Source organism: Bos indicus x Bos taurus, chromosome 11, assembly GCF_003369695.1.
Source record: "Bos indicus x Bos taurus breed Angus x Brahman F1 hybrid chromosome 11, Bos_hybrid_MaternalHap_v2.0, whole genome shotgun sequence".
Taxonomy (NCBI): domain Eukaryota; kingdom Metazoa; phylum Chordata; class Mammalia; order Artiodactyla; family Bovidae; genus Bos; species Bos indicus x Bos taurus.
In genome coordinates, this window is record NC_040086.1 from 11121889 (window position 1) to 11141075 (window position 19187).

General features: G+C 45.7%; 1 protein-coding gene across 1 annotated transcript; it reads right to left on the reverse strand.

Moving 5' to 3' along the window:
* Positions 1–1335: 1335 nt before the first annotated feature.
* Positions 1336–18744, reverse strand: CCT7 (chaperonin containing TCP1 subunit 7). The gene is made up of 12 exons (XM_027554886.1): positions 18614–18744; positions 12911–13064; positions 12176–12282; positions 10594–10719; positions 9785–9837; positions 9257–9428; positions 5731–5895; positions 4831–5019; positions 4004–4101; positions 3313–3445; positions 2621–2827; positions 1336–1692 (listed from the first exon to the last, which is right to left on the reverse strand). Exons 1-12 carry the CDS (start codon positions 18617–18619, stop codon positions 1471–1473), a joined length of 1632 nt encoding a protein of 543 aa, XP_027410687.1. The 5' UTR covers positions 18620–18744; the 3' UTR covers positions 1336–1470.
* Between the last annotated feature and the right edge of the window lie 443 nt (positions 18745–19187).

Consider the following 19187-nt stretch of genomic DNA (forward strand, 5'->3'; position numbering starts at 1 on the left):
TTTGCCAGTCTGTCACCAAACCTTCCTGTAGCTGAAATGCACTGATTAGCAAGGAGGTGGATGATCTGAATGGCGTCAATGAGGCGAACTGAAGTATTATGAAGACCTGTCTCAGGAAGGTAGGCGTCGCTGGAGGAAGACCATGCGGGTTACTGCCCCCGCCAGAGCTTTCAGGGTCTGCAGGTAGAGCCTTGAGGGGTCATTTCTGACTCTCAGCCAGGAGAAGCCATCTTTAAGGGCAAGCCCAGCAGGAACAGCACACACCTGCCCATCCCCTCACTGGCTTGGGCACCAGAGAGGGCTCCGGCCAGCCAATCCGACTTTCGCCTGACAGAGACCAAGTTTCCCATCATGGTCTGGCTCAACATTCCATTTGACAAAATGGGGTTGCCCCTACTGATTTGATTCCTCAGGTCTTAAAATGAAAATCAGAAAATAGGTATTTAGGCTTAAAACTGTGTGGCTCTAACATCAAACAAGTAGCTGAACACATCCCCACAACTCTGAGCCAGCTATTATCATCATACAGGTAGAACAACTGGAAAAAATTTACTTAAAGACCATCAAGTTAGGAGGGATGCCAGACTCCAATGTGTGGACCTACCACCACCTTAATCTACTTTTGAGTTCATCAAACTCGGAGTGGTTGAAATTCAGATTAAAAAAAAAACAAACAAAAAACCCACTTCCCAGATTCAGGGAGCAGAAGCTTTCTATTAATTAGTTAACTGCAGGCCAACTCTGAGGACTAGCATAGAGGAGGAGGCAGTTAGAATGCTTATTTTATCTGTGCCGGCCATTTTCAACTTTCACTGGTTAGAAGAAAGCAGAAGGGACCCCTCAGGACCATTAGTGGCTGAATTAAGACCAGGTGGCTCCTTCAGCCACCTCCTCAATGGACGCCCTTCTAAGAAGTCACAAGACTTTAGAAACATTGCTTCAAGACTCCTCAACCTCAAGATCTTAAATAAGAGAGATTAAGGGACCGAGTCAAAAGAATATGGAAGTAAAAGGGGTAAACAAGATATAATGTAATGCATTTAACAGAAACCCAGAGAAACCCTAGGAGCAGTGCTGGGCAAGGTCAGGGCCAAATAAGATGACATCAGAAAAAAAGGAAAAAAAAAAAAAGGAAGCAACTCCATATCTTCCAGCTGCTTCTAAGACTGAGAAAGCAGCTAAAGCAAAACTTCCAGACAGGAGCCACTTAAGTGGAGCGCCTCCCCTGGCCGAGTTCTCTTTTCTACCTGCTGGGTGAGTACACATAAAGCTACAATTCTGAGCCACAGTCATTTATGAGTAAAATTCCTGCACCCAAATAATGTGCAAAATGGATTCTAGGTTTTTTAAGTTTTATTTAAATAACCTCCAGTGAGAACACAGTGGGCCAAATACTACCCCTTCCTTGTAATATCTGACCAAGACAGAGTAAGCACAGCCTGCCGGGCACTCGTGTGAGGGCTGGGAACCTCAGTGAAGGCGGCCACGACCTCGGCCCCGGCCAGCGGCTGGGGAAGCATCCACTGTTGAGCGAGGGTTCTTGATGGTCTCATCGACAGACACGATGAGGCACGCGGCCTCGGAGGCGGCAGTCAGGGCGTTGATCCGCACCATCGCTGGCTCCCACACAAAGGCCTCAAAGTTGTCAGCAATGTCCTCAGTGTTGATGTCCACCCCGTACCACATGCCCCCCTGAAAAAGCAGAACAGAGGGAAAATGATACGGAACTGCTCTCAAATTTCTTCCTGCACATCCTCTGAATGACTGAGATTGAGGCATCCTCAGGCTCTCTGAACCCGCTGGCATCTCCCTAAGGAAGATGGCATTCCAACGGGAGCCTGGAAGCCTCTTCCCGTCCCTGCCCTCCACCACCCCTCCAAACCTGAGAAGTGCTACCCAGGGCCTCTCCCAGGCAAGCTGCTGGGTTTTAGGAAGGCCCCATTCTAACCCTCAGGTCATCTGAGGACTGTATGTCAAACCACGCTTCTCAAGAGGATGACTTTCCAACCCTTGATCTCATTTTATCATCACACTGCTTCCAGTAGCCCCCATTTTACAGATAAGGAAACGGACACACAAGAGAAAGTAGCTTGCTTCAAGTTCTGACACAAGTCGGAAGCAAGGCCACTCACTGAGTACTGTCGTCATCATATTGAGCATTTAACAAATGGCATTTAGCAAACATCTCTAAATGAGTATTGGCTCAACAGCAGATGAACAAATTAAATTCTCAAGAGATGCGTGCTCTACATGGAGGTAGTACAGCCATGGCTGGACTGCTGTCAGCAGGGCCCAGAAGTGCTGGAGGAACCCACGAGGAACCCCATACACACAGTGGTCGTACACGCTTCAGGGAGGAGGCTACCGTGCTTCTTCATTCCCTCAGTGCACCAAAAGGAGTGACCAGACTCTTGAAAGCAGCACTGAAGAAACCCTGGAACAACTAGTCCTGACACCATGGCTTTCCTTTTGACCTCAGAGGAGGCAGTCAGTTGGTACCGGGTTTGGGTCCAGCACCATCACCTGGGCTGAGCACACAGAGCCCGAGTAAGCACAGCACACTCAAAGAATCTAGCCCCATCCACCCAGTCCCTGGACTCAAAGGAAAGGAATAACCCACCTGGGCGTGCCGAGCCCGTAGCTTGTTGAGGATGTTTGTGGCATCAAAACCAGCATTGTCACAGAGCTGGCGTGGGATAATTTCCAAGGCCTTGGCATAGGCCCCAATCAGTAGCTGCTGTTTTCCTGGAATGGTTCTTGAGTAATCTCGAAGGTACTTAGAGAGCTCCATCTCGATGGCGCCACCACCAGCCACCACTGAATCATTCTGCAAAGACCAGACACACCTCTAAATTCAAGGAGCCCCCTGTCTAAACTCCAGCCATGGCCAAATTGGGCCACTCAGTCAACAGGCCCCCTAGACTAGAAGGAGGGCTGGCTCCTCACTCCCTCCCCCAGCCCAAGCCACAGGAAGCCTGGACACGGACCACGCCTAGCACATCCCAAGTGCAATCTGGTGAACCATCCGGTTTCTGACCCTCTTCACGGTCACCTACACCCCGAGGGCACTGGCACAGTGCCGGGGACGACTGACTCCATCAGCTCCACAGGTGCTCACAGGACAGGTCTTGGCTTTTAAGGCAGCGTGACTTATTCTGAGAGACTGAGGGTGTTTGATCTGAGACAACCAGGGCCCACATGCCCACTTGGAAGGACAGGTTATACAGGAAAGGGATCACCACACAAACCCAGGGTCGCATCAGCTCAAGAGGCAGAGTAGGCTGTGCAGGCTGGAAGCCCCCAGTCCAGTACCTTGATGGCCCTCCTGACAATCATGATGGCGTCGTGCAGGGACCGCTCTGTCTCCTCCATAAATTGCTCTGCACCACCACGGAGGATGATAGTGCATGTCTTGGCCTTAGGGCAGCCAGTGAAGAAATTGTACCTACACCCAGGATCAAATTGTATCTGTGAACTCATTTCTGCTGCCAACCCACAGTGTTCTGAAGTCACCAAGTCCTCCCAACACTCAACAGCTGCTCTTCTGTCCCTCACTAAAGTTCTCCAAGCCCACCCTTAAGAGCACGTTCTTGGGAAGGTCTAGGGCTGTACCACAGGGGTATAAAAGACTGTGGAGTCAGATTGTAGACCCAATTTGACCTTCTTTCTTCCTGAAACACTTTATATAACTTAACACTATTCACCCCAAGAGATTAAGACCTCAGAAGACAGTAGCACATGTTACTGTAGCCCGCCAGGCTCCTCTGTCCATGGGATTCTCCACGCAATAATACTGGAGTGGGTTGCCATTTCTTCCTCCAGGGCATCCTCCCCACCCAAGGACCGAACTCGCTTTTCTTCATTTCCTGCATTCGCAGGTAGGCTCTTTACCTCCAGCGCCACCTGGGAGGCCTGTTATATATACACCACGAACCAAAGATGGCAGAAGGCCACCAGGCAAGTCTCATGAGCTAAGCAAACAGAGCCCAGGCCTGCCACTCACCTCTCGCCTCCAATCTGAGTCTCTTCAAAGACCTGGCAGCGGCCCAGAACATCTGACGACAGCGCATTCACACTGGTCTGGATGGAGCCTCCACAAGCCTGAGGAACACAAGACAAAATCATCTAGCAGTGACAGATCACATGAGGTGGGAAGCAAGCATCCTGCCACCTAGTTTTATAGCCAATTCGCATGTTAGACTGCCATGGTGCCCCAGATACACTAATGACCCACTCTCACCCTTGACCTCAAGGCTCCCTCTGGAAGAGGAGAAAACAAAACAGAATGAAGACACATGAAGGCAAACAAGCCCAGTTAAAAAGCTTTACCCAGTACCTTCTTCCCTAAACTAGGGTGCTCTGAACCCAGTGACTGAAGTCATGATCAGTGCTTTAAAACTTAAAGCACCTTGGCAAGATGCTTAAGAAGGGAGGAGGGACTTCCCTAGCAGTCCAGTGGTTAAGACGCCATGCTTCCAGTGCAAGGGTGCAGGTTCCATCCCTGGTCGGGGAACTAAGATTCCACAGGTGCAAGATGCGGCAAAAAAAAAAAAGAGAGAGAGAGGAAACCTGGCCTGCAGCATCAAGACTGGAGCTTAGCCAGCTGATCATAGCACTACTGCTAGGTTCCCTCACAAATCAGCTTTCCTGACTTGTTTGGTTAGATTAACTCTTACATAGTAGTATGCACACTCTGGAACTGAAGTGTTTCATGGCAAAAAGAGTTGAGAAGACAAGCCCAGATTCACACACCACTCCAGTACACTAGGGTACGTGAAAACCCCTCTGGGGCCAGAAAGACCTAAAAGCAGCCCGTGAGAACCTGGTTACCATCATTGTCCTCTTCAGATCCTCCTCCGGCACTCGGCCAGCGCAGAACATGTCCCTGTCAGCAAAGTACTGGGTGGCCACATCCCCGATGGGGAGTTTAGATAAGACGACTTTGGCTCCAGAATGATGGATCTTCTCTAACTTGTCATAAAGAATGTTCCACTCAGCATCAACAATTGCCTGATAATCCTGAAGAGACCCAGAAAATACTAATTTATTAGGGAATTAACAGAGGGTAAACAGAAGAGACTCCCCTCAGTTCAAATAAACAAGGACCCTATAAGGTAACTTAGGAACCACCTAAAATTTTCAAACACAAAAGCAGAAAGTAATCTGAGCACTGGGAGCTACTCCAGAGCTGGTATTTGCTAAGGTGTGAGGCAGTTTGGGCAGCTAAGTTCTAGCTCCTCTGAGGCACTGCAGCCACGGAGTTCCCAATGACAAGCCCTTTCCTTCAAAGGCCATTCTGTGTTCGGGATGCATTTTCCAAGAACAGATGCTTACAGCTGGGTGACAGCCTTGCTGATACCAATGTTGGGAGCACACCGGTCCCAGCAGCATGGGACAGTCTAGAAGGGCAGAGCTCACATCTGCCCAAATAAGAGGAATCAAAATACAGGGCTCATTTTATAGCTGAAAGGCTCCCGCAAGCCCCTTCTCCAGGGCCAAAGGATAATGTTTCAGCAGGTTTGCCCTATCCAAACCTCCTCAGGTCCAGGTCAGAGTAGAGTGAGAAGAGTGGGCCTAGCATTTAGACATCAATACTTAGGGGCATAGGAGGGGAAAGGAGCCCATAAGGTACCTGAGAAACAAAGCTAAGCCCAAGATGACCACGAAGGCCCAAGGCTTTGGCCCAGAATGCTGCCCAGTTTCATGCCGCTGCCAGCTGGGAGGACCTACCTCAACTGTATGGACTCTGATTTCCGCATTATCTTTCTCAGCTTTCAGCTCGAGCTCAACATTTAAAAGGGCAATCATTGGATTATGGTACTTTTTGGGCTGCATTTCAAACCCAGCATAAGAGAAAGTCTTCTTGAATGCGACGCCAGCGACAAGCTGGGACTCCTGTTTAAAAAAATCAGACGGTTCAACAGTTCAGTACTGGCATGAAATAAAATCAAGTTAGTGGTGTGCTGGACTAATGCATGTCCATTTCTGTGAACCTGTAAGGGTTAATTATGTTTTTATTCCACTACTGTAACAAAGTTTTTCCATCATCCTAAATGCTAGGAAAAATATAAAAACATATTTTGTTTGTCCCTTCAGGATAAGGAAAACCACTTAGCTTGCAGAGACTAAGCATGGGAAAAGCCTGTCTGGGCTGTCCTTTAAGACTGACCCTCCAAAGCACACGTGCCAAGGGATGCACTGTCGTTCCAACTCGACACCTCCCAGTCTTCACTGCACATATGTACACACACCCCTTCCTACCCGTACTGCACGTGAGCGCACAAACACCTGTGTGCTGTAGCCTAGATGCTTCCTCTCTTCAGGAGATGAAAACAAAAGGTCATAACAGTCAGAAATTTCCCGCAGTTCTCAAGTTATCATCGTGGCTTCTCTCATCTCAATCCCTCAAAATATGAACTACTACACCACTCATTCCAAAACAGAGCCTGCTGCATGGAAGATTTTACAGAAGGGCATGATGAAAGCACACGGCACTTGGGAGTGACTTTAACACTATGAGAAGGCAGGCTCAACCTGAGACCTCTTATTAAATGACCTGGTCATTTCCCACTCCATAAAGAAGGGTATATTCAGGAAGTGAAGTGAGAAAGAAAAAGACAAATAGCATATGATATAATTTACATGTAGAATCTAAAATACAACACAAATGAACCTATCTATGAAATAGAAACACTCACAAAGTGAACAGACTTGTGGTTGCCATGGGGGTTGGGGGTTGGAGGAGAAGTGCGTTAGGAGTTTGGGGTTGCCATGCAAACTATTACACAGAATGGGTAAACAAAGTCCTACTATTCAATATTCAGTGATAAATCATAATTGAAAGGAGTATGAAAAAGAAGCACAAGCTGGAATCAAGATTGCCGGGAGAAATATCAATAACCTCAGATATGCAGATGACACCACCCTTATGGCAGAAAGTGAAGAGGAACTCAAAAGCCTCTTGATGAAAGTGAAAGAGGAGAGTGAAAAAGTTGGCTTAAAGCTCAACATTCAGAAAACGAAGATCATGGCATCTGGTCCCATCACTTCATGGGAAATAGATGGGGAAACAGTGGAAACAGTGGCAGACTTTATTTTTCTGGGCTCCAAAATCACTACAGATGGTGACTGCCGTCATGAAATTAAAAGACGCTTACTCCTTGGAAGGAAAATTATGACCAACCTAGATAGCATATTCAAAAGCAGAGACATTATTTTGCCAAAAAGGTCCGTCTAGTCAAGGCTATGGTTTTTCCAGTGGTCATGTATGGATGTGAGAGTTGGACTGTGAGGAAGGCTGAGCGCCGAAGAATTGATGCTTTTGAACTGTGGTGTTGGAGAAGACTCTTGGGAGTCCCTTGGACTGCAAGGAGATCCAACCAGTCCACTCTGAAGGAGATCAGCCCTGGGATTTCTTTGGAAGGAATGATGCTAAAGCTGAAACTCCAGTACTTTGGCCACCGCGTGAGAAGAGTTGACTCATTGGAAAAGACTCTGATGCTGGGAGGGATTGGGGCAGGAGGAGAAGGGGACGAAAGAGGATGAGATGGCTGGATGGCATCACTGACTCGATGGACGTGAGTCTGAGTGAACTCCGGGAGTTGGTGATGGACAGGGAGGCCTGGTATGCTGCGATTCACAGGGTCGCAAAGAGTCGGACACGACTGAGCAACTGATCTGATCTGATCTAATGAAAAAGAATTAGGTATGTGTTAACAATCACTCTACTGAACAGGAGAAATTAACAGAACATTGTAAATCAACTATATGTCAACAAAATAACAATTTTAAAAACTGTATTCCGTTCAATGACCTATGTGTTTTCTCGTAGTACTAATCTACAGTTTTAGTCTACAATACATAATACCGTAGCCTATCAGGGAACAGATTCCTACATCATTCAAATCCATAGCCTCCTAAAGGGGGTGATGCCTGAGCTGAATCTAGATGGATGCACTGAAATTAGTCAAACAGAAAACGAAAGAGATGTCCCCAACAGGCAGAGGCAGTGTGGTGCAGTCAGGGGATGAAAAGCCATTAGCAGTTGCTGGAATACAAAATAAAGAGGGTAGGGGGGAAAAAAGAGGGCAGGGACACGTTTAGGAGAATCTTAAAGGCTCTGCTAAGGCCTGACTCTTATCCTGTGGGCCTGCAGAACCCCAAGTGGCTTCACACACAGAGTGTAAATTGAGGAACCTCACCCTGCAGCAAAAAATAGAACGAACTTAGGGGATGCAAGATTGGAGGAAGGGTGCGTTACCAGGACAGAGGTCTGGTAAGAGAGACAGACTGAACGTACGTGTGGCTTGCAGCCCCTGGCTTTCTCACCAGTTAAAATTACAGTTCTGATCCCTAGTTTAGTGAATGCCAATTTAATCTCAAGGGTTTCTGGAACAGAAGATGGAACACTGAGATCAAAGCAGCGTGTAAAGACAATGTCAGCAAGTCATGACGTAGAGAATGGGCTGAAACACAACCATCTGGGGGCCAAAGGCATGGGAACGGCTCAGATGACTTTCAGGTTCTTCACAGCTTTGTTATATACAGGGAATCTCATCCCCCTCTCATGTGCCATGACAGGAAGAGGAGGAGATGAACAGAATGAAAACGCAATTGTGTTGTGCAAATACAGTAGACACTAGTCACTATTTTAATTTAAATAAGTGAAAAAATATGTTGTTAAATAAACAAAAGTTGCAGGACACTATGTACTACAAGTGAGCATTCGTTTCAGAAAACAATATTTACATTTATACTTATCGACGCACAGTCTGGAAGAACACACACAGTTAATAGTGGTTTCTGGGGCAGGAGTGGTATAGGAGACATTTCTGTTTTCCTTTAGGACTTTCTTTACAGTTTGACTTCCGTATTATCTGTTCAAGATAAATGAATAAAAGAAGGGACAGCCTGCCTGAACCGCTTGGAGAAGAATGGACTGCAAAGTACTTATATTTATTGAGAGGGTTTTAGATAATTTATCAGAGCTAGCCCTGTCCCCTCCGACATTAACACTGAGATTCTGAAAATCAGCCAGTTCATCCTTCGATTCTGCTGACAAGTAATACAAGTCTGTGGAGGTTATAAAATGCACCTACAGGAGACACTTATAGCCACAGTATGAGGAACACAGCTGGCTTCCCGCCCAAGTGCTCTCTCTCTCTATTCCTCTAATGTGTGCTGTCCGCCTACACCAAGCTGCCTACAGGGTCGATGTGAAAGCAAGAGCCTCCCAGGGAGGCCTCGGCAGGCTCACCTCTAGGGCTCCACCTTGCACCTTCTTGATTCCAATCATTTTAAGCTGCAGCAAATCATCAAGCATCATCACCGCGTCCACCACCATCTTAGCGAAGAAGGCTTTCTGCTGGGAGATCAGCTTGGAGCTCAGAGCAGTCATGGCACATTTCTCAAGCAGCTTCCTCTGCTCCCTGGGACACAAGGGTGGGACCTGCATCAGGCCTCGAAAGCCCCTCTTATGGTACTCTATTGCAACGTGGAGATGGTTTCTATCCTAGCCTTTAAATTCAGCCCTCAACACTTTGTCTTCTGAATCTTTAGGGAAGATTACCAGTGACAAATGGTGATTGCACTCAAAGACCTCATGACTGACAGCTCTTCAACTACAGTCTACAGCCTCTCTTGTACTACATGGACTGACTGGGGCACAGCAAGGGGTTTAGCAAGGGCCAAACAGCCCCAGTCCATGCAGGGTATTCCAGCACGCTTCTGCATCCTATCTGGCCATGGGAAGTCAAGGTTCTGACAAAGTTCACTGCAAACTTACACTTTATCTTCCTTCTTCACAGTCACTGCGATCTCTTTGATCTTGTTAACTGCCTGCCAAGAACAGAAACGGGGTGAGTCTCTCACGTTAAAAACAAACTGGAGAAGTGGGTCCCAATCTCTCCTGCTAGTTCCTCATCTGTTTACGCCCAAATCTTAAGTACTTCGACAGCTGAAATAACATTTCTAAGTCTTAAAGCTGCCCAGAAAAATATACATCTCTAGTTTAGAAAAATGCTCTAAGTTAGAAACGTAGAGCAGGCACAGAACAGCACTGGTGACAACCTGTAGTACTTTATACACTAACTATGTCATGTAACACATGATACACATATTTGTATGTTAAACATTGTATCCTTTCAAAGCCATCTTTTTCAAAAGATATCCTTTCATACATACTTCTCACATATGATTTCATTTTAATGTCACCACCCCAAAACAGAGACAGTAAAGAAAGTAAGGTGAGGAGGAACTGACTTACCCCAAGTTAAAGAATGAAAGTCAAAGGTCAATAAAAGCAAGGTCTCAAGATGTGCTATGAAGTACTTGATAAAAACAAAACAGCTCTCACTTACTGACAGCCTGTGGTATGTCTACATCATAGTCTGTGAGGAAACTGGAAGCTTAAACAGACTAAGTAATATACCTAGTCAATAGCTATTGAATGGTAGAACTGAGATTTCTATGGAGTAGAATTCAGAAAATATTCAAGGAATGTTGTCCCCAGACCCTCCACAACCCAATACAGACCATATCCCAAGAGAAACAAAAAGGTGCCCAAGCGGCCCAGCTTCACTAGCACTCCCATACCAACTGTGTGGCAGTGCGGAAGGCGCGGATGATGATCTGCGGGTGCAAACCTTCCTCCACGTAGGGTTTCACCTGTTTCAGAAATTCTGCAGCCAGCAGGGTCACTGAGGTGGTGCCGTCACCGACCTGGAACAGGATGACAGGAAACTCACATCCTCTCATGTTCAGGAATAAAACCCCCAAACTCTGTTTTCTAGGCAATCTATCCATTTAAACTGGGGTGTTGCTGGGTAGATATTCATCCCATCAAATGGTCCTGGGCCACAAAATTAATTCCACAGCCAGGCCCATTCTCCAAAGAGGGTTGGTCTGGACAAATTTTCCCAGAATATGAAATCATATACACAAATTAACCAAGAACTTATTTACTATGGACAAGGTACTATGATCAGTAACACAATATACATGCTTATAATATAATGCTAATATGTCTGATGCTGGGAGGGATTGGGGGCAGGAGGAGAAGGGGATGACAGAGGATGAGATGGCTGGATGGCATCACCAACTCGATGGACATGAGTTTGGGTGAACTCCGGGAGTTGGTGATGGACAGGGAGGCCTGGCGTGCTGCGATTCATGGAGTCGCAGAGAGTCAGACACGACTGAGCGACTGAACTGAACTGAATATGTCACAAATAACAAATAATGGTAGCAAAAGGTATGAGATAAATGGGAACAAATTCTACAGGAGTTCACAAAACAAACCTCTAAGGATCAAAGTCATCTGTATTTTAAACACTATTTGGAATAAGCAGATTATGAGCTTGTTTTTCTTAATGGCAATTTTCTACAATGGGATCTAAACTTTATTTTTAATAAAGGAGAAAAAGAATAAGAGCTTTTTTTCCCTCTGCTTCCCCTTTTCTTTGAGAAAAAAGAGTTTTTTTAGAAAACTGGTTAACCTCTGATATAGAAGAAATTTACTTTTAACTCACTTATGTTTCTGTGGACTGTAAGAGATGTTAGGGAGAAAAAAAGTTACTGTGGCAAAGGGTTTAAGCTGCCAAATTCCTAGACAGAAAGGTATTCCTTTGTTGAAAACTGCCATACTGTTTTCCAGGCTACAGGGTCTTAATAGACCTTTTACTGTAACTTTGGGAGGTTATCTATAACACTCTGAAATGCAAACTTGTCTCTCTCAATAAGACTCCAGTGTTAGAAATGATTTTTAAAAAGGCAAAGACAAGTTAATGTCACTGACAGGAACATAAAATGGCAAATTTTATGTTATGTGTGTTTTACCATTATAAATTTTTTTTTTTTTTAAGAAAGAAAAAAGTGAACTGGAAACAATCTCCAACTCCATCTTATAAGGCAACCAACAGATGAGAGCGTAAATTATTTACTGAGCAACTCATATGAGTAACAGCCCACAGGCCTGGTTCTGAGACCTGAGCCACAACACAGTGAAACAGAAGGAATTTTAAAGGGCTATTAATTCCATCTACATAGTTTTACAAACCTGTATTTGTGAAATTATGGTTTTAGATATAAAATCAAAATGCTTAAAGAAAGAAGAGCAAAGGAACAAACAGGCATGTGTTTCAATCTCCACTGAAACACATAGACTTGATATTCCTACCTCAGCATCTTGGGATTTTGCAATGTCCACTAAAGTCTTCGCTGCAGGATGGACAACATCAAGGAGTTTCAGAATTGTGGCCCCGTCATTAGAAATTGTTGCTTTGCCTTTAAAGGAACAAACACAAAGTAAAAATGTAAAGATCTTTCCTTAAATTCTGACTTCTAGTGGACTTGGAGCCCATATACACTTTACTGGGACAGGACAGAGGGTCTTGTGGTGGAAATGAACTGATCTTTTTATGGATTTAGCTCTGGGCACAAAGGGCCACCTAAAACCACACATTTCCAAAAACCATGAGCTCTTCATTTTCCCTAATAGCAAACCTCTACTGGATGCAGAAAACATTTTAAAAAATAAGAATGGATAATCATTTAGATATTCTTAACAGTTGATACCCTCGTATTTCACTTGTAAATTAATACATAAAGCATAATGTGGAATTTGTCTCAGCAACATGATACAACAGGAGTGACTACAGGCAACTTCGGAAGGTTCTACTTCATGTTTTTAGGCCAAATCTCTCTACAAGGCAAGATTCCTGAACCTGGCTTCTCCATATATTCCCAAGAGGCTCAGCATTCACGACAGTGTATGAAAAGAAGTAGCTTCAGAGAGAGCAATCCTTCAGCGATCTTAAAAGCAGAGGGATTTCCGTTGCCAAGCTCTGCTGGCCCCAAACACTTTAGAGGAACCTCCTCTTCTGCACACTGGTCTGAGAAACTCTGCACTTACCTCGGCCATCCACAATGAGCTTGTCCATACCACGGGGGCCCAGGGTAGTTCTGACAGCCTCAGCAATCACCTGGCAGGCACTGATGTTACTTACAAGCTGGGGGATGCCTTGGGAGCTATCAGTCCCCTCTTTCAACAGGATAACTGGTGTGGGCTAGAGAAGAAAGAGCAATTCACTTAAAAAAAAAAAAAAAATCTGGAGGCCCCTTTAAAGCACATTCCCCCAATGTCCATCCACTACATCTATTCCTTAAATAGCCTCTACCCCCAGAGACACCATGCTCTGTAGGTATACCAGAAAATGGTTTGAGAAGCACTGATTTAGTCAAAAAGAACAAATCAAATAATGTATTCTTCAGTGTCCAGTTGAAAAAGCATACCCCTTTCAGCTTCTGACCCTGTTTCCCGGGTTGAGGAGTTAGGCCACCACACAGGAGGAAGCGGGCCATACTTATTGCTCACTCCAGCAAACACCCGTTCAACCGCCTGAGAGCTTAACCGCAGAGGAGATGGGCACTGATGCAGAATGAGATGCCAAGAGCTTCAGATGTTGTCCCAGAGATGCCCAGGCAGGTGGTTTTACCAATGATGGTAGCTGGAGTGTAGGGAAATGGCTAGGCAGATAAACAAATGGCACGTTTGTCCTGCCTCACAAAATGACAACTCTAATTTGTACAGCAGTGTTTCCATCTCTCATGCTGGTTCCATAAAGCTTTCTTGTGACTAATCTCCAATCAGATACCCTAAACAAGTTTTTCTCTATTTTGCATTGGTCTCAGAACAGTCACTATTCTCTTATGACTGATTTTATGTATATTAAACAGATAAGTGTAAACACTGTTTCAAAACTTGTCTTATGTTAGTTATGTGTGTGCAATTAGGCTATGTTGTTATTTAGTCCCAAAGTTGTATCTGACCCTCTGCAACCCTATGCTTTGAAATTTATTTCTTACTGTGAATTGCAAACGTAAAGTTTGACAGTCACTGCCCATGTCCACCCCTGGGGATATTTCAAGTGTTTGAGTGGAGAAGACATAGAAAAGCATCAGGCTGTCTCAGTCCAACAAAAAGAGCCAAGAATTCACAAACTAGAAACTCAAACAACCCATGAGGCTGACTCCACATTAACTGAACAATTTCTTTAAAAATTTGACTTCTTTGGCCCGTGTAGCTGGAAGGTAGTGAGAAAGCAAAAGACTGGAATGAGGTTGAAGAAGCAGACAGGAATCAAATCACTACTCATTTGCAGACTACGGTAAGGAGTTTATAGATTTTATTCCTACAAAGAAGGGATGCCCTGGAAAAGCTTTTAGCAGAGTAATGGCATAGTCTAATTTACACTGGGGTAAAACAACAACAACAACAAATAACTGTAAGAGGCAAGATATAATGAGCAACTGCATAAAAACAGGCTAGAAAGATGCACAACAAACTCAAATAAGTAAGAGTGGTAAAGAAAAATTTGAAACTTGGGTATTTTATTTTGTTTCAACTTTTCCTAACAAACATATCATACATTATTTAATGGCTTCTCTGTACTCTCAGAATTCCTTCGGGTCCCTTGCAAGGAAAAATGGGTTCCCCAAAGGCCCCTTCTCCCAGTCCTGCTAAATCATTCCTCAGGGCAGCTTCAAGTCATCTCTGGTCCAACCCTGCCCCAACAGAGATTTACATTATCAATCAAAAACCAACTTGAGTCTTAATCCCTTGCTAGTCCCTTCAACAGAGTCATTCACCCCACCAAGTCTAACTTATCCAATGCTTTTATAAACTTTTTCTCATCTCTAACTCCAAATTATACACCACCTGCAAGAGCCACACTGCCATATTCTACCGAAACCGCTTTCTTCCCACTAGGCCAGCAATTCCTCAGAGCTGCCATTCCTCTCAACAGTAGTTAACACGGGCACTGGGATCAGGGGATCCCAGAACTCTGCTCCTTCTCAAGCATAATGTTTATATTGCCATCCATCTTAAAATACAAGCTTCATAAAGGTAAGGACTACACTAATTTCAATGTGTAGAGTGCCTAGATTTGGCCACATACAAAGCAATATACAGAAGCTTTTGGTGCTGAAAATTCCAATTACATTATCAGTTGAACCTTGAACAGCATGGTTTGAACTGTGTAGGTCCACTTATGCCTGAGTTTTTTTTCAGCAGTAAATACTACAGTACACCACCACCTGAGGTTGGTTGAATCCTCAGATACAAAGAAATCAAGATATGGGGGCTGACTAAATCATATGCAAACTTTTGACTTAGCAGAATCTGGGCCCCTAACTTCGGGAGTTATTCAAGGGCCAAATACACTTGAAAGTGCTTTATACACATCATGAAGTACGGTGGCAACCAGTCCTTATTTTTGGAAAAGCATCAGCAGTACGGTGACACTAAATTCACTGAGACTTCCTAAGTACAAGCAGGAAGGGCTTGGAAGCAGCTGCCCACGTTGTCCCAAGTTCTATGCTGTATAGGCCCTACAGAAATGGCAGGCTGGGTACAGAGATCCTGTGGGGAGGAAAAGGCGGCAGGACTGGACTGAGCCAAGCTAGGTCTACCAGGACGGTGCCTCTCTGTCAGTCCTCCAAGGGCAAGCCCAGCTCGTGTCCTTGTTACTTTCCAACCTCGTTTTTACTCAAGTGAAGAAACAACAGCAGGATCCAATAATCTGCCAAGGGTATCTACCATGAAAGGCTTGCTAATTTCAGCTTAATGATCTTCCTTTTCCTTAATAACTTTTAATAAGCATTATTTAGCTTGATGCTCTATAAAACCACAGGTGTTCATACGCTAAGGCATGCAGTGCTGAACACAAAGGCAAGGATATACCAATACCTTCTGTGTGGCTGTACCGAAGTCACAGGACTGAGCTTTTTGAGGAACCCTCCTACCTCTTTTTCAATCACAATTGGCTTCCAGAGTGTCAGGTACCAACTCAACACCAGGTACCAAACAATAACAGCAAGAGTTCTTGGTGACTTAAGTTTCATACTCAAAAAGGAGAGCTATAAAAAGTCAAACAGCAAGGAAACAGACCAGGGGTCAGTTCAGGAAAAAGCTGAGGTGGTGGGCTGGGGCCTCTTGGTGAAGGGTTTTATCGCAAGTCAGAAGAACTTTGGGGGCCGGAAATATAATACCACACTCGAAGTCATACGTCCATTAAGTGGCACAGTTAATTACAAACATAGGCATTCGGTGTGGCTCCAGAGCCCCTACTCTCAAGTGTTCTACTATGCTGCCACTGCATGAGATGAAGATGACTTCAGGGAATAGGTACCATTGAAGACCGACTGAAAAAGGCAGTACTGGGTGTATGAAAGGGAGAGGGTACACAGAGTAACGCCAGGTTCCTACTGTCTCGGGCACAAGCAGCATTCTCAGGGCATTTGGTAGACTGCACACCTGACAGCTGTCAGTCTGACATATGACTAGGTCAGGCAGAAGTTGAGGAAGCAGGAGAAGAACAGAGAACTGAGCTGGACTGATAAAAATGGACAAGCGACCTGCCAAGTGCACAGGAACCACAGGTCAGGGTTTTACCTCAAACACTTAAGAGCTGGCCCTGTTCAACAGCAACTCGGGGGACATCACTGAGGTTGTTTGGGACCCATGGAAGGTACCTGTAGAGTTGGAGAAAGGGATGCCACAGAAGGGGGGAGGGGAGGGCTACAGACAGCCTCCAGGATTCACCTGCTTCCCTAAAGAAAATGAGACCCAGAATTAGGTGGCCAACTAGAAAAGCCATCTAATGTCACATCTGGAAGGGCAGACAGGGTCAGAGGCTGGGTCTTCTCACCTCTAATGCATCATCCCCACTGCCCTGCCCATTCTCCTAGTTGAGAAGTTGCACCTCAGAAGCTGTACTAGGGGCCTAGTACATTCAGTAGGTACTAAAAGTTCAAACTACCACACAGCAGTGCTTATTTCACATCCTAGCAAGGTAATAATGCTCAAAATCCTTCAAGCTAGGCTTCAACAGTATGTGAACCAAGAACTTCCAAATGTACAAGTTGGATTTTGAAAAGGCAGAGGAACTAGAGATCAAATTGCCAACATCTGCTCGATCACAGAACAAGCAAGGGAATTCCAGAAAAACATCTATTTCTGATTCATTGACTACGCTAAAGACTTTGACTGTGTGGATCACAACAAACTGTGGAAAAACGTTAAAGAGATAAGTACACTAGACCACCTTAACTGCCTCCTGAGAAACCTGTATGAGGTCAAGAAGCAACAGTTAGAATCAGACACGGAACAATGGACTAATTCAAACTGGGAAAGGAGTATGTCACGGCTGTATACTGTCACCGTGCTTATTTAACTTATACGCAGAGTACATCGTGCAAAATGCCTGGCTGAAGCTCAAGCTGGAATCAAGATTGCTGGGAGAAATAGCAACAACCTCAGCCATGCGATGACACCACCCTAATGGCAGAAAGCAACTAAAAAGCCTCTTGATGAAGGTGAAAGAGGAGAGTGAAAAAGCTGGCTTAAAACTTAACATTCAAAATACAAAGATCATGGCATCCAGTCCCATCACTTTATGGCAAACAGATGGGGAAAAAATGGAAACAGTGACAGATTTTATTCACTTGGGCTCCAAAATCACTGCGGATAGTAGCTGCAGCCATGAAATTAAAAGACCCTTGTTCCTTGGAAGAAAAGCTATGACAAACCTAGACAGCATATTAAAAAGCAGAGACATCACTTTGTCGACAATGGTCTGTATAGTCAAAGCTAAGGTTTTTCCAGTAATCATGTACAGATTTGAGAGCTGGACCACAAAGGCGGCTGAGTGCTGGAGAAGACTCTTGAGAGTCCCTTGGACTGCAAGATCAAACTAGTCAATCCTAAAGGAAATCAGTCCTAAATATTCACTGGAAGGACTGATGCTGGAGCTGAAGCTCCAATATTTTGGCCATCTGATACGATGAACTGACTCAGTGGATAAAACCGTGATGCTGGGAAAGATTGAGGGCAGGAGAAGGGGACGACAAAGGATGAGATGGTTGGATGGCATCACCGACTCTGTGGACATGAGTTTGAGCAAGTCCGGGAGTTGGTGATGGACAGGGAAGCCTGGCGTGCTGCAGTCCATGGGGTCGCAGAGAGTCAGACAGGACTGAGCGACTGAACAACAAAATGCGTTTACTTAATGAATGAAGGGATGATCAGCGGAGTAATCTGTTTTCAATGATGCAGCAGCAAGGTGGCAGGGAGCGGGGCAATGAGAGACCACAGCTCTCCTTGGGCTCCGTCCCCATGCTGCCTCTGCCGTTTATAGGAAGCACCCTCCTTCACATCCGCATTTTTCAAGACAGCCAGAGCTTCCAAGTCTGGCCCTGGACCGCGTATGCACGCTCAACCCGCAGTCATTTGACCCAGGTCAAGATTATGGGGGGCTCGGAAAACCGGGTGATCGACGCAGGTTCAAGGCCCCGAAGCACCCTGGGACTTGTAGTCCCCAGCCGGCCCGACCGGAGCCTCCTCTTGACCCCCACAAAACCCTTGCTGAGGGCAGCTGCTCCGGGCCCGGGCCCACCCGGCGGTAGCGGGCCGGGGTCCTTCACAGACAGAGGGTCGGAGCGAGAACCGAGTCAATAAGCAGGAGAAGGTTCTACGAGACTAATCTAGGCCAGGCGGCGCCAGCTACCGACCAGATGGCAGCGGATGGAGCCGGATGACTGAGATGCGACTCACCATCATCTTGTAAGCTTATCCAGTGGCCGGCTACTCCTCTTCTCCGCGCCCGGGACGCCCAGCAACCCCACAATGCTCCGCGGCAGAGAAATCCCCAGAAGCTTCACAAAGCCGTTGGACCGGGAGAGGAAGGGGTGGGCCACTTCCGCCACTCTATGGTTCGCTACCATAGAGTCGGCGTGGCTAGAAGGGTCAGAGGCTGGGCCTCGGTGAGAGCTACGAGAATCGTTGGTAAGGGAAGGTTAGCCGGTTTTCCATGGTGCCATTATTTTTGAGCATGTAGAACCCTTGCTTGGCCGCGTTAGCCACTAACTCTAATTCTATTCCCCCTATCTCCCAAGACCAAGGGATGCAATAAACGCATATATTTATTGACTGGTGACTGAGAGACAGGCCTTTACTAAGCATTTGACGTGAGTGAGCTCGTTGTTACACACTATCGTTTTGGTAGTACCACGATCACGCCCACTTTACAGACGAGGGAACTGAGGCTGAGGGGTTAGGTGTCCAACATCACACGTGGGCACCTGGCCCGAATGCTCGTTTTCTGGTTTGGCATTGTCAGAGCTTCCTC

Bases quoted from the DNA above. Each gene is read 5' to 3' on its own strand.
- CCT7 (XM_027554886.1), bottom strand. The intron at 9,429-9,784 runs GTAAGTTTGCAG...CTTGTGTCCCAG, and splicing joins GTGAAGAAGGAAGATAAAGT to GGAGCAGAGGAAGCTGCTTG. The intron at 5,020-5,730 runs GTAGGTCCTCCC...GGGTCTCTTCAG, and splicing joins TCAGAGTCCATACAGTTGAG to GATTATCAGGCAATTGTTGA.